Below are 14,784 nucleotides of genomic sequence, written 5' to 3'. Positions count from 1 at the left end.
TGCTTGAATGAGTCCAGAGTCTGTTATAAGCTTGGCTGATATGATGAGCAGAGAAATGGTCCGGACTTGCCCACAGGGCTGCGGTTGGAGTATTTGGGCCACTGTCCTGACCAACACTTTACAATCAATCAGCTTTCTTACCTCCCACGATTCAAGCCACAACTGCAGTCGTGTCCCATCCTGGCGCTAATGATCACGACTGTATCTTCATAGTATATAATAAAAACGTTTTTATTCCTTATCTACAAAATAAAAGATACAAATAAAAACCAGTTGGCACTATGTTTGTTCCTTTTCATTCTTTTGATGGGATCTGGCCATTGAAATCAAATATGTGCTTATTAACCGACCGCACTCTTTAAAGCTCTTGTTCACAATTTTCTTTTTCTCACATCGATTGAAAGGGTGGTCAATGTCTTTCCAAAAAGTCTCATAGCTTGTGCTCTGAATGAGGGAACCAGGAAAGTATCACTAAAATATGCATGAGTCTCATAAGTGTACTGATTGCTGCATAAACAATAAATTGTATGTAGATACAGTTGCCAACAGAATGTAGCTGTACTTGATGATGAATTAAGTCCTAAGCAGTTTCCAAAAGCCATTTTTTGAGTAATGAAATACATCTGTACTAACTGTTGGAATTAGGCATGGGATACAGTCTCTGAAAGAGTTATTGGAAGACTCAGGGCCCGCTATAGACAGAAGAGTCATTGGTCACTGGAAGACCGTGTGATAGGTGGGACACTGATGAGACTTCATGTATTTAATGGCAAACTTGAGTTCCTTGCTCTTTTTGTCCCATTTGTGGATGGACATGAGCAGTAACTGTTGGTCCACTTTGCGGCCCATGATGAGGAAGTTGCTCCCGAGATTGTCCAGTTGCGAGCAGGGGCAGTTTGCTCCATTCTTGATGTATAGCGTGAGCTTCTTCAGGTCTTTCTTCCTCAGTATCCCCATCTTCAGAACCTTCTTCTTCTTTTGTGCTGCGATGAGCTTGCGGTCGCCTTTTTCCTTTTTCACCTCCTTAATCTTCATCTTGAGTGCTGTAGATAAAATATAGATACATTTCAGTAATTTACAACATGTTTGCCTGTTCATGGTTCTCTCATGTTGGATAATGGTCACATGACAAGCAGGTAAATAAGCTCATTTAAAAATGAGAAGCTTTTCATAAATTATCTTGTGAACCCGAGTTAGGGAAACATAAAATGAAATGTTTGCCATTATTCACTTGTGTCAGATTCTTCAAAAACTTCTGCTTTCGTGTTCCACAGAAAAACTAACAGCATTTGGGTTTGGAACAACATGAGGGTGAGTAAATGATGACAGAGTTTTCATTTATGAGAGAACTATCCCTTTAAAAACATCAAGGAAAGACCAGAGAGACCTTTTGGGGAAAAGTCTGGGTTCTATTTGTCGCCATTTAACTTTATCCATTGGAAAGAGTGGGAAATCTTCTCATGGGACCCTTGGTCACACTCCAGTTCTCCCATATATTTCTGCTGTCTCAGGCTACAAGACCCTTCACGAAGAGCACACAGGAAGAACCAAGGCTATCCAGAATGCTGGAATGGTTTACACCTCCCCGGAGGAGCATCATTTAAACATGGACAGCACTAATTGCTCTCACTCGGGAGAGGACAGAGAGTAGAATGGAAAGTTCCAAAGACAGATGTGAAAAGTGAACCCCCCTTCAGTAGCTGAGCACATAAGCTACCAAATTGTTTTTGTTGAATAATTTTTTCCTAATTTTCCTAATAATTCTTATTATTATTTGTTTTTAGTGATTGAAAAAAATCCCCCAAAACATCATGTTGGAAGCATATTCATTTTCTTTTCGAAAGTCTTATTATCCCGATGTCCCATTTCAGATAATCACAATAATCTTTAGCACTATTTCATGGCTGTGGCTTTTTAGTAGTAGTAGTAGTAGTAGTATTCAATTGTTTTACAATTTCATATGTAATTTTTCATTATTTTGACAACCTATCTGACTTTTATTTATAAAAAATGCGATCAAATTAATTAATTAAACATGATATGGAACAATTTTATAAATTAGAAACCATTTTAAAGAGGCAGCTCTGATTCAAATAAAAAAAAAAAGTGAAAAAAAAAGTGAAAAATGTTGCATTTGACATCAAATATGAAAGTGATAAGTAAAAGCTGTAATTGATACTGTGGAACAGAACTCATGCTGCAAGCTTGTTTAAAGCACATTTATCAATGACAGCATTTGTTCTCAAACATCTAGAGAACTAGAAAGCATTATCAAGGTAAGCTTTGCTTTATGTGTACTATCATAAACATTCAAGCATCTCTGGAAGTGAACATTAAATGGTCTCACTGATCACCGTTTTAGTTCATCTGCATGTGGATGTTTGGTACTGGCATAAATATTATTTTAAATCTTATGATATTTCTTACAGGGATTAAAAAATAAAAATATGAACTTGAATTTTTTTTCTTTTTAAAAACTGAAAACATTGTATGACAAGATAAAGTAAAGATGGAGAAAGAAAGCCAGAAGAAAATGTGAGTTCATGATGTCACAATTCTAGGACCTTTTTAATGCATTTTGGTTGCTAGGGTGTTTTGGTGGTTGCTTAGTCAAATCAAAAATAATTTTTTTGTACCTATAGAAAGGTCCCTCCTTCAGTGTAAGTCTAGAAGAAGTCTTGTTCAGAGAGTAGTGCTGTTGCTGTCTCAGGCCACTCAAACAAACCAAAGGTCTGAAGTCTCCCAGAGCCACTGTTTATTTACACTTTTTGAAAAAATTTGAAAATTCAAATGAAATATCTGTAGCTCTTTATATAGCAGACATATTTAATGTATTTTAAAACATTTAACTGTAAAAAAGCACACATTAACTTTAAGTCACAACTGAGTACTTGCAAAACCACAGAATAACTGTAACTGGTAACTGTAGTTCAACTGGACATGGGGGTTTTCTCTCTGATTCAGGTGATCGCTCATGACCCATAATGCTTGTGGGGAGTGAGCACGCCTGGGCAATATCGTGGTGACAAGCCAAAACCACAAGAGCTGCTTTAAATTGTTGGCAGTAGGTCAGACAGCAGATGAAGGAAGGCAAGGAGGAAAAGTGTCACCTTGAGCATTTGCAGCCTTCTTTTCTAGACTTGAATAGACCAGCCCTAGACTTGAACGGGGCTTTGGGGGTGAGAGGTTATCAATAGAGACAGATGGAATAACATTTAGAGTTGAAAATTTTCTGTATTGGCAGGTAACATCAATACAAACAATTTACATTATTGTTTTGAATTATTAAACAATAATTACTACTCTATTTTCTAACTGAACTGTGTCCAATTTTAGCCTAGCCTGCGAAAACGATTACAATTGTAGACCAACATTAACAATGAAGTCATTCTGGACCAGTTTAATAGCATTTATCATGTTAGAAATGATATATACTATATATACAATTAGCTAATTCGGGGTAATCCTCTAATTATGCTGGCTTTTTTTTTTTTTACTCAAAGTCCTGTCAGTGCAGAGCTGTGATGAATCTTTAGAGAAACGAGTCTCTATTGCTGTGCTTTAGCCTAATTAGGTATTCTTTATATAATGTGATTAAAAATCACATTAAAGATAGGAAAACATGAGTTAAAACCCATGAGGTCATGTAGTTCCCCCCTTTAAATTCTCTTGTAAAATTGGGCAAAATGGTTTTAGGTTTAAATATTTTTGCCCACACTATGCTTCAGATGTGAAAGAGGCTTTTTAAAATTAAATTTAATTTAATTTAATTAATTAATGAAAAAATAAAAATAATATGTATATTTGGTTTGATTGAAGATTAGAGTTTGTCTTTTTTTTTTCTCTCTTTTTTTTTTAAAATAATGATTTCAATAATTATATATTTTTTTTTTCAATAAAGATATCTTCTTTAGTGTTCCTGAAAAGAAAGAAAAGCAATAGACATTTGGAACAACATGACATATATATATATATTTTTTTTTTTTTTTTTCTTTTTTTTTTACTATCCCTTTAATAGTGGTATACTCTGTTCTGTCCTAACAGAAATAGATCACCAACCAATTCAGTCCTTAGTTAGTCATTGTACTTAACAGTAATCACTGAAATTACTAAATAAAAATAATTTTGAAGGAATTTAATTACAAATTTTTTTTCACATTTTTAATTTGTTATTTGAAGAACTGAGAACTTTTCTGTGACATAAAACTGTCCTCACTAAAAAAGGAGGGTGACAAATTGCATATAAACAAAGCTGAGCCATCTCAAAAACTTCTTTAGCCGGAAATAAAATATATAAATCAGCTTCAGCTGTCTGAACTAACCTTAAATTATTTGATATACGTGAAAACTGCTACACTGGCCATAACATAAAGTAAGATTAATAGAGCATGCAATTAAGCTTACAATCATAATAAACTGAACAGCACTAGTCATCAAACTACACATCATTTGAACAGGTACCAGTAAAATGGCATGATATGGCGATCAGGGAAATAAATGAATCAAGCTGTAATATCTTGCCATGCATTATGCGTTCAGTATGTGGAGTATTAGATCTTAAGAGGCAGTAATAGTGGAATTTTTTTAACATAACATTTTCTGAATTTAATGTATAAAATCTAAAACATCGAACACTCAAGCTACTACTAACAATATTTTCTAGTGTCATCTGTCATAGTTATTAAAGAAAATACACACACATCCAAGAGGAATAGGCCTCACGGCCAAAGATAAGTCAGGCGTATGTGTGGCTCTACTGTGCTGTAATCCTCTGCTCTCTATAGGGAAGGATTTCAAATGACTTTTAACCTTGAAGCTCTTTTATTCAGTGCCAGAGACTCATTCTAGAGATTCACCTTAGACAGATCAATGGAACTCCTGTCAGAATGCATCACTTTAAACGAACCATAAAGAATCCACAACAGGAATCCTCTGATGCCAGTTAAAACTGGATGTCCATTCCAAATGTGAATGTGTCCCATGCTTGAAAACTGTTACCGTTTTTCTCGATTGCTAAAACACTATAACCAGGCTTTTGAACTAATATTTCAAAACCATAACGCCGTTTTTAAAAAAGCACACCCATCAGTTCAATGGATAGATAAAAGTGCCAAAGTCAACTCATTCAGGTTTGAAAAATTGATCCAGAGAGATGTGAAGGAAGAGGTTGAGGACACCAGAGAGGAAGAGGAGGAGGAGGAGGGAGTAGAGGAAGAAATGAAGGAAGAGGAAGAGAAGGAGGTGAAGGAGGAGTACGGAGAGGAAGAGGAAAAAAAGAGGTTATCAAACATCTTTCTGCCTGCATACTCTCCCTTTCTAAACCTTACATTTGTGTTCACCTCATCCAGGCCATGGAAGAAGTCTGCCTGAATATTTCAGTTGCAAAAAAAGAGGCATCATTTCAAGAAATGCGTTTAAGCAATCGAGAAAAACTAATATGTATGTATGTATGTATGTATATATATATATATATATATATATATATATATATATATATATATATATATATATATATATATATATATATATATATATATATATGCATGAGAAAATACAGATACAGTATGAAGTTGCTCTGCAATGCATTGCATTAAGATTGCCATGCAATATGACATTATAATTATTAAAAATAATAATACAATTATATAAATTATATATATGAATTTTTATTTTACAGTTATCTTATTGTTTTTAATAATAATAATTACATATTATTGCACAGTAATGTTAAAGCAATGCATAGAAGAACCACCTAATATTGTATCTGTTTTTTCTCATGAGGTCATTTTTTTTAATGTGCATCCTAAATATTAATGTGACCACTTTCCTATGCAAGCAAACCGCAGCCTTTCTCATCACTTTTTTTCATCACATATTTTTATGTCATTATACAGAGATTATTCCTCTAGAGTCAAGTTATTGAAGTTGTCGAATATAATGTCTCAATAAAAGTTAATATCTTACCAAAATCACTGGCGCAGTAGTGCTCCATTATGGTGTCGGCTTTCAACTCGTTGTCACAGGGTGGACACACTTTTGAAACTACAGGGTAAAGAATGGGAAAGTTAGTGTCTAGAGCATTTAGCCAAAACATCTTGGTATTTGAAAGACAGCTGTAATACTTTTTGGGGGGAAATCTGAGAATATTGCATGCTTCATGTGGTAACATCATTCAAGTCGGAAATATAATTTACCTGTAATAAGACTAATTCAACCACATGTATTTTTGTCTAACAAATAGTCCAGCCCCTCATGCCACTTCTGCCATTATTTGAGCTAATGTTGCTGTGTCAGAATGCTTGGGATGATTAAACACATAAGAATGAGCTTTGGTCACTATCATTTTGCATTATTGACACACTGTTTTCCTAATGAATGTTGTTCAGTTGCTTTGACGCAATGTATTTTGTTTAAAGCACTATATAAATAAAGGTGACTTGACTTGACTCCTGTTTACAGGTATAATTGAAAGGTTATGAATAAGTTCATTGTTATTTTGTTTCTTTGTTGGTGCACTGAACTGTTATTTGAGGTGAGTAGCAATGATACATGAGTACAGTGAAAGATGTACTCAGAGATGCCTATATTCAGTTAACCAAAGGAGACACTAAAATGATGTGATATTGTAATTCTAACAGCTCTAGAAGGGGGTTTGGTTTGGTGCTGGACTCATGCGGGGGTAGCAGGCCAGTGCTAATAGAGCTTAATCCGCAGCGTTTGAAGCCATGAGAGGGAGAGGTTTGGCAGCTGCTAGTTTTATTTCCTTGCAGAGGAAGGGAAATTATAAAACAAGATTAAGACTTCCAGTGGTTTATCACTGTGAAATCACATCCCTACAGATCTGAACTGTCACTAGTGTATGTATAACTACATATCACTGGACCTGAGAAAATATTTTTGGCCTCTCTTTAACACAGGATGTCTCAGGATGGTATAGAAACCAGAGTATTTCACACTCACCGCAGACGCACGAAGACGAATGCAGGGGTAAACTTTCAATAGGTCACTGTGAAAACATACTTCTCAGCAGTTTGACAGGGAAAATGTTCACTGGAACATGCAAACAGCTGTACGTGACCTTCTTGGAGCGTATAGTTATTTACTGATCTTATTTTTAACTGTAGACGTCACACATGGCAAGAGAAGCTACAGATGTTTATTGTGACACCTACCCCCAGTATCAGCTTTTTGTTTGGTTAACCTTTATATTACTGTATAACACACTTACACACATACGCAATTTCACATTTATCAACAACAAAAAAAACCAATACCATTTAGATTTGTTTTTTCTTGTTTTTCAGTGATAAACATAATTTATGTAAGAAACTAATTTGTGCATTTCCTTATACTCCACAGGCATATGGTTTTTCTTGCACAACTCTTACTTAATTGGCATAACAAGCATATAATGGCCAATATTTTTTTCCTTTATTAATAGAATTAAACTTGATAATATCTTCATCATTTTACTTTGCAGGAATGTTTTAATCGTTTAATAGATGTGTATTTTTACTGGAAATCCAGGGAAATTTGGGGGTTACTAGAATTTGTTTTATTTGTATTTTTTTAATTGATTTCATTCACACATAATGCATTACATTTTTTTGAAGTGACATTTCAAATAAATGTTCTTTTGAATGGTCCATTGTTTTCTATTCTGAAAAAATTAAAACACCAATTAATTATCATCAGTATATTATCAGGATTTCTGAAGGATCATGTGAAACTGAAGACTGGAGATTGGAGGTTTTAATTTAATTTAATGTTTAACATTTCACAATAATTCTGTTTTTCAATATTTTGGATCAAATGTATTTATCTACAAATATTTATTTGAACAGTATTTACCTCCTTCTCTTCTTTGACATTGGTTTTTGCTTTCTAAAGGATTTATTTATTCTTGTCAATTTTGTAAGCAAAGTACCATGCGTATTTTCCAGTTGCGAAAGCTTCCATGCTTTTTCATGCTTCCATGATTCCATCACATCATCGATCCGCTTAACTGAGTAATTAGGCAGGATGTGGCTTGTTAAGGTTTGGAAAAGTCATTCATTTGTTCAGCTAAAAATACAGAGAGCTCTATTCGATCCCTGTGTGGTGATTCTAACAGAACAAACCGTGACCAGATTGGCTGAAGCTTGAAACTCTCCACTGATATCACCCAGACAATGATGTGTGTTAGATCTGATCTCTGAGGTGGCGAATATGATTTTGTCATTTACTCAGCACAGGTCCTCCCTTGAGTTCACAAAACAAAAGCATCTGGTAACAAGAACTTACATGGCTCGTCTCCAGACTCCCCCTTCCAGGTTAAAAACCAAGGGTCAGAGTTTATCACCCCAGCCTCGAGCACAGCCATAGAGGCAGATAATGAGGAGAGAGGTCAAAGTTCACCAGGCTTCAATGCACAGGTCGTGGGGAGTTGAACCCCTCTGTAAGTTTCTACAGTCAATTGGTCCCTGAGCAGACATTCCCATCCATTCAATATTCGGCGACGTGACGTGTGCGGTGACTTGCACACACTGAGCATGTTGTGGAGGAAACTTTGTTTCATACTCGCAGGCTGTAGCAAACTGCATACTTATTTGCACTGCAGATCGCTTGCTGGCGAGACGCCCAGTGGAATTGGAGCCAAAGCATGTGTCAGGAGACTGAGTGAGGGTAATTCTGCAAGTGCAAGTGCCAATTCAGAGATTGAGCGATATCAGAGCAATACTGTCTTTTGTTGTTGTTGTTGTAATCTATTCCCTAAATTTCCTGTTGAATTCCTTCTCATGTTCATTGAAACGTGTAAGGACTCAACAGAACTGCTTCTGAAAGGAAACTTTTTAATTAGCAAGAGTACTTTAGTGACACACTTAAAAGCTCAGTCCTAAACCGGTTTCTGCAATGTAAAACCTGTTGTCAGGTAACCTAAAAACGGTTTTTATTCAAGTTTACTGACCAGAAAAGTTAAAACTAAAGGTTATATATCCTACTGAACTGATTTGGTTGATTCAGTCAACAGAATGGCATTTATTCATTGTTTATTTATTTAGATTATTTATTTATTTATTTAGTGATTAGTGACATACTTCTGTTGCCACATGTGAACCACACATTCAAGCAAGATTTAGTGATTTAATTAAAATGTATATTAACTAAAAGGCTGAACTGTGTTTTCACAACAAGGGTATTTTTTCATAAAGTATTGATCAAAAAATGGTTTGATACAAAAAAAAAAAAAGCTTGTAATGGGTGATTGAAAGGGATAGTTCACCCAAAACTGAAAATTCTGTCATTAATTACTCACCATCATGTTGTTCCGAACGCGTAAGTTATTGGGGATAGTGTGACATGTTGTCCATGCATTAAAGGGTTAGTTCACCCAAAAATAAATGACCTAAAAAAAGGTTAATCTAAAAAAAGACCTTCATTCATCTTTGGAACACAAATTACCATATTTTCCGGACTATAAGTCACACTTTTCTTCATAGTTTGGCTGGTCCTGCGACTTATAGTCAGGTGCGACTTATTTATAAAAATTTATTTGAAATGAACCAAGAGAAATTAACTAAGAGACATGAACCAAGAGAAAACATTACCGTCTACAGCCGCGAGAGGGCGTTCTATGCTGCTCAGTGCTCCTGTAGTCTACACTGAAGACACAGAGCGCCCTCTCGCGGCTGTAATGTTTTCTCTTGGTTCTTGGTTATAAATAAATGCAACTTATAGTCCAGTGTGACTTATATATGTTTTTCCTCATCATGACATATTTTTGGACTGATGCGACTTATACTCAGGTGCGACTTATAGTCCGAAAAATACGGTAATATATTTTAGATGAAATTCGAGAGTTCCCAGACCCTGCATTGACAACAATACAACTGAAATGTTCCAAGGTCCAGAAACTTAGCAAGGACATTGGTAAACGCGCGTGCGTTTTTTACATATAGCAGAAGAACAGTGGCAGCTCACCACTGCAGACGGGATGAGGAGGAGAAGATTTGTTAAATCAAGTCATTATTTTTGTTTTCTTTGCGCACAAAAAGTATTCTCGTAGCTTTGTGAAATTACGGTTGAAACCCTGATTTCACATGGACTATTTTACAGATTACAGATACTTGCTATATTTCTGGACCTGTGAATTTCTGGACCATTTGCATTGCTGTCTATGTAATGTCTGGGGCTCTCAAATTTCATCAAAAATATCTTTATTTGTGTTCCAGAGATGAACTAAGGTCTTTTTTTAGGTCATTTTTTTGGGTAAACTAAGCCTTTAATGCATGGACAACATGCCCCACTATGTTGTCAAAAACAATTGTTTTTTTTTCTGGCCAATAATGTTGGAAATGCAAGTCATAGTTTTTTTTTTTTTTTGTAAAGTAAAAGTTTACTTTATAATATACTCACTAATTTTTTTACAGGAGTAAATATTAATTGTGACAACCCCAGTGGTCTTCCTTATTACTGAAAAGATCTCGACTAAAACCTTAAGTGATGAAATCCGTCACTTACTACTTCTCACAGTTTGTCATTTTGGATATACGAGTCCATTGCAAGTCCTCACAGTTTCCTCAGAGAGACTTCCTACATGTGTTTCAGTGTCCGAAAAATTTCTGCATCGCTGACTGTCTGTATCACAGTTTATGAGGGAAATGTTCTGTTTAAACTATGCACAGGTCATAATTTTATGGCTCATCTGGGCCCTTGAAGTTATGAGCAGCAACACTTTGGACATAAAACATTAATCAGGATGAAAAACTGCTGTGATTTATCTCTGTTTAAATGTGCAGTGAGCAGAGACAGATACAGGTTTACATGTCTCTTTGAGTCACCCCTCAGGCAGCAGCGCCTCTGCATTCATCAGAATACTGCAAACAATGGAATACACATTCTCTCTATCTGAGCCGGTAAGTTTGTTTTATCTTGTAGTTATTATCACATATAGACAAATTAATTGTCTAGTCCTTCTCTTATAATAAAATGTAATCCTTTTTGTAACATGTATACTTTCTAACCCACCGATGTCATCAAGCAGAGCTGCAAAAAATAATGATTTTCAAACAGGTTTCCACAGACTAACAAATAGCCCCGCCCCAAACTCACACCATTGGTTAAACAAATGTCACTGCTATTAGTTGTCTCTGCATTTAAAACTACGATAGTAGATTATTATAAAAAAAAAAAAAATACATTTTCATAAATACTGACACATTTCAGTTTTTATCTTGCAGAATTTAAGCATGAAATATGTCACGTTTTATAATTAATGTTAAAATATTATATATTTTCAGAGGAGCCAGTAGGGTTGTTTTTGACTATTTCTGCTAAGAAAAAGTCTGCTATTTGTAGAACGAACAATATTGTTTAAAAAAGGCTTTTTGCTGCTCTGTCCAATGTGATTTACTGGAATGTATCATTTACTGTCAGTCTCCAGAAACAGCCCTGATGCATGTCTGTGGCTCTGGCTGTGAACGGACCCCTTCCCAGGATTTCACCTCAAACCACAAGGGAAAAAACAGCTCTTCATGTCCCTGGTCCACCGCTCATGTGTGCAGGAGCTGACGGCTGCAGGCCAGAGTGACTGGCCGTGTCAAGCGAGAGTTTGTGCTGTCATGTTACCTCGAGAGTCCTGTTTCACGTCGATGTGCACACTCACCAGAAACACATCGCTGGAAACACTTGGCCCCGAGCTACTTTCCCATCCAGCTGCGATGTTGAAAGCACATTTGACTTCTGCTAGTTTTCAAGCTTTCAGTATCATGTCATTTCAGAATGGCTATGGTTTGTAATTGATATTGTCTCAAAGGTCCCACTCTTTCTGTACTTGCTCTCGAGTATGCTGCAATTGTAAGGAGCTTATTTGAGCTACTTAACTTGGAAGTATGAAAACAGTGTTGTGGAGTCACATTTTTCAAAAGCCACTTTTTTTCTTCTTTAAGAACATTGTAATCCATCAAATCTTGGTTGTGAAAAGAGAAGCTGTGTGCATGTTTACACTCACATTGACTTGGAGGCATACCAGACTTATGTTGTTCTTATATAAAGCTAATTATGACCACAAACTAACCAAAATCCTTTATTTTACTTCTAATAAATTTACATGTTTAAAATAATTTTACCTTTTGGTTATCTGTTCTGTGTAATGTTTTTTTTGAATAAAGTTTCATTAGATGCCGTTTGGCAATAGTCCAGCTGTTATAATAGTTTTTATTTATATTTAATTCAAAAGGAAAGCTGCACTTTACAGTAAATGTGATTCATTGTGGATTCAGCTTGCAGTATGATGCATTCATATTTTTCTCATTGCTTTAGGGATGTGTCATTTGTGCATCACTTGTTGCACAAATGACACATCCCTATACAAAACAATAAAAATAAATTATGAACACTTTGTATTAAAATGTAAAAATTGTTAACACATTTTTTAAGATGCTTTTTTTTATAGCATATTGTGCTATTAATATGGCTCAACGCCATCCACAAACTTCCCTTGAGCACTAACTACTCTTGTCCTTCCTCTGTCTGTTACAAAAGTCCTTCTCATCTCAGTGAGACAAAGTAGTGTAAAACCTTTCAGACTAATTAGTGATCCAAAAGGTTCGGCTGCCTGGCTAATTGGAAACCTAAATGCATGATTAAATAAAGAGAGAGAGGCAGGGCGCAGCAGGAACGCTCCTCTCCACATTCCACATGAGATGTTTGCTTTAGATAGTGAAAGTTTTTTTGTCCTCATGAGAGCTTTCCTTAATTTTACTTTCTCATGAGCCTTAGGCTTAATAAAGCAAGTGGAAATCCACCAATGGGCCCTATTGTATAGATTTATGGAGACTTAATGATTATCATTTTTTCACTTTTTAAACAAAAAGGCAAGACTGAAGCAATAATGCTTTTTATAGAGCATGAAAAATATAATTAAGAAATATATAATTAAGAAACTTAAGATATTTATGTTTTATTAAAAACACTAGTACATTTGGTTTTGGATCTGTGTATTGCTGTTAAAAAATAATAATTTGTCCCAAATTTCATTAAATGTCCCCTGTGTAAATTCATTTCTGCTTTTCTTTGAATGAATCAATAACATTTGAATCTATAATACAATGTTCTTATAGGTCCTACCTGGAGTCTGAGTGGCGTGACCCGCAGAGAACTGCATGGGAATGCACAGATCATTGTCGATGGGAAACTTCTCGCACTGCAGCATCTCTGGCCAGGGAAAGCCGTAGGTCTCCATGACCGGAGCGCAGCTGTCCCGCACCGCCTCACACAGAGACCGGCAGGGGTAGATGGGCCGGTCCAGACACACTGGAGCAAAAAGAGAGCAGAGGAACACCTGCGTGTCAGCGTGGCATCGCTTTGCCAGAAGGGGCACCCAGCTGCCCGCCTGCTGCTTGACCTCAGGCATGGTCTCATGGTCCAGTAGGTTTGGCAGGCGCATCTTTTTGTAGCCCACGTTGTAGCAGAGCCGCAGGTCGGCTGGAATATCCACACACTGTGGCTGCTTGGCATAGAAGCGGCCGTTGTGGAAATTGTCCGATTGCCAGCTGTAGTAGTCGTACTCCTCTGCCGAAGCGGCTGAGGTGAGCAAAACCAGCGCTAGGGTCACAGCCTGGGTCAGAGACACCTGCCTCTTCTGCTCTGCCATGCTTATACAGTCCTGGTGTAATTCAGAAGAGGAACTGGGGGAGGTGGTTCAAAAAGAAGAATTTTAATCCTCGTTTGTTGTTGTTGTGTTTGAAAAGAAAAATGATAAAATTGCTGGATTTTCCCTGTTTCCTTCTGGTTGTCCTGCAGTTTAATGCACTTAAACTCCTGGTAGCAGGCAGTAGTGGCAGATCTCAGAGCTCAGCTCTTCTCTAGCTTGACTCAAGTGCACCTAGTGTATAAAAGCCAGTGGACTCAGGGCCCTATGAGCTGACAACCCTTGAGTAAATCTTGCCCACCCACCTCCCACTGGTTTCCCCTGTCCACTCTAAGCCCCGCCCCCTTCTCAGCCTCAGCCAACTGCTGCGCAGTGGGCGGCACCCCTGCAGCCCACCCCCCTCGCAGACACTTCTACAGGCAGACCATGCGCTGTCCTGCAGCACAATGCATGTGTGGAGTGCGCTGGGCTCATTCAGTTTCTCTTAAGAGAACACACACACATTTTCCACACACATCTTCTGCCCCGGCCTTTCACATTCCACTTTATTAGGAAATAATCAGAAGGCGGAAAAAAGATTCATCTACAGGTGGTCAGGGTTTTTGGGCTGTGCTGTTTGAGATATGCTAATGCTGCCACTGGATGTGAATAGAAAGCGGCTTTCTCTCTGTCTCCTTCTATCATTCGCTGTCACACCGTGGGGCCCAAAATTCAACCCACAGCCACCCAGCAGCAGGGGGCCGTACTGCCATATTACAGCCGCCCAAATTGAGCAGACTTGCAGATAGATCTTTATCTATTAGCTCAGGTTTTATACACATTCCTGAATGTGCATTTCAGTTGGCTTTCCTTTTTGTATTGTCTGTGTTGGAAAAAGCAGATCGATACTCTAGGTCTTTTCTTTAGACCTTAGTACAGTGGAGAGTACAGTGGAAAAAGGCCAGAAATAGTTCATCAGATGGGCGGCATACAAATGACACAGCAAACGGTGGTTACAGTAAATCTAGAAAGCTAACAAAATGTGGTTAGCAGGCTCTTTGAATGTTTACTTCTTGGAGTTTTACAAGCTGGCAGAGTGTGTCAGACCATTGCATAAGTGTTTTATATGTGACAGTAAATGCTGCAAAAAATACAGAAATACTTATTATTGTAGA

The 14,784-nt window shown here is 36.9% G+C and overlaps 1 protein-coding gene across 1 annotated transcript; it reads right to left on the bottom strand.

Moving 5' to 3' along the window:
- Nucleotides 1-204: 204 nt before the first annotated feature.
- On the bottom strand, nt 205-13,932 carry LOC113092392 (secreted frizzled-related protein 5-like). Its single transcript, XM_026257982.1, has 3 exons — nt 13,108-13,932; nt 5,965-6,042; nt 205-1,043 (listed from the first exon to the last, which is right to left on the bottom strand). The coding sequence occupies exons 1-3, from the start codon at nt 13,631-13,633 to the stop codon at nt 715-717; spliced, it is 933 nt and encodes a 310-aa protein (XP_026113767.1). The 5' UTR covers nt 13,634-13,932; the 3' UTR covers nt 205-714.
- Between the last annotated feature and the right edge of the window lie 852 nt (nt 13,933-14,784).

Source organism: Carassius auratus, unplaced genomic scaffold (genome assembly GCF_003368295.1).
Source record: "Carassius auratus strain Wakin unplaced genomic scaffold, ASM336829v1 scaf_tig00214575, whole genome shotgun sequence".
NCBI classification, from domain to species: Eukaryota; Metazoa; Chordata; class Actinopteri; order Cypriniformes; family Cyprinidae; genus Carassius; species Carassius auratus.
The sequence above is the reverse complement of the archived record's forward strand: the minus strand, read 5'-3'. Positions and strand labels throughout refer to the sequence as shown.

Coding starts and splice junctions, on each gene's coding strand:
- LOC113092392 (XM_026257982.1), bottom strand. CDS start 13,633: ATGGCAGAGCAGAAGAGGCAGGTGTCTCTGACCCAGGCTGTGACCCTA. Junction 6,043..13,107: donor TCACGCCACTCAGACTCCAG/GTAGGACCTATA, acceptor TTTACCCTGTAG/TTTCAAAAGTGTGTCCACCC. Junction 1,044..5,964: donor CTACTGCGCCAGTGATTTTG/GTAAGATATTAA, acceptor TTTTATCTACAG/CACTCAAGATGAAGATTAAG.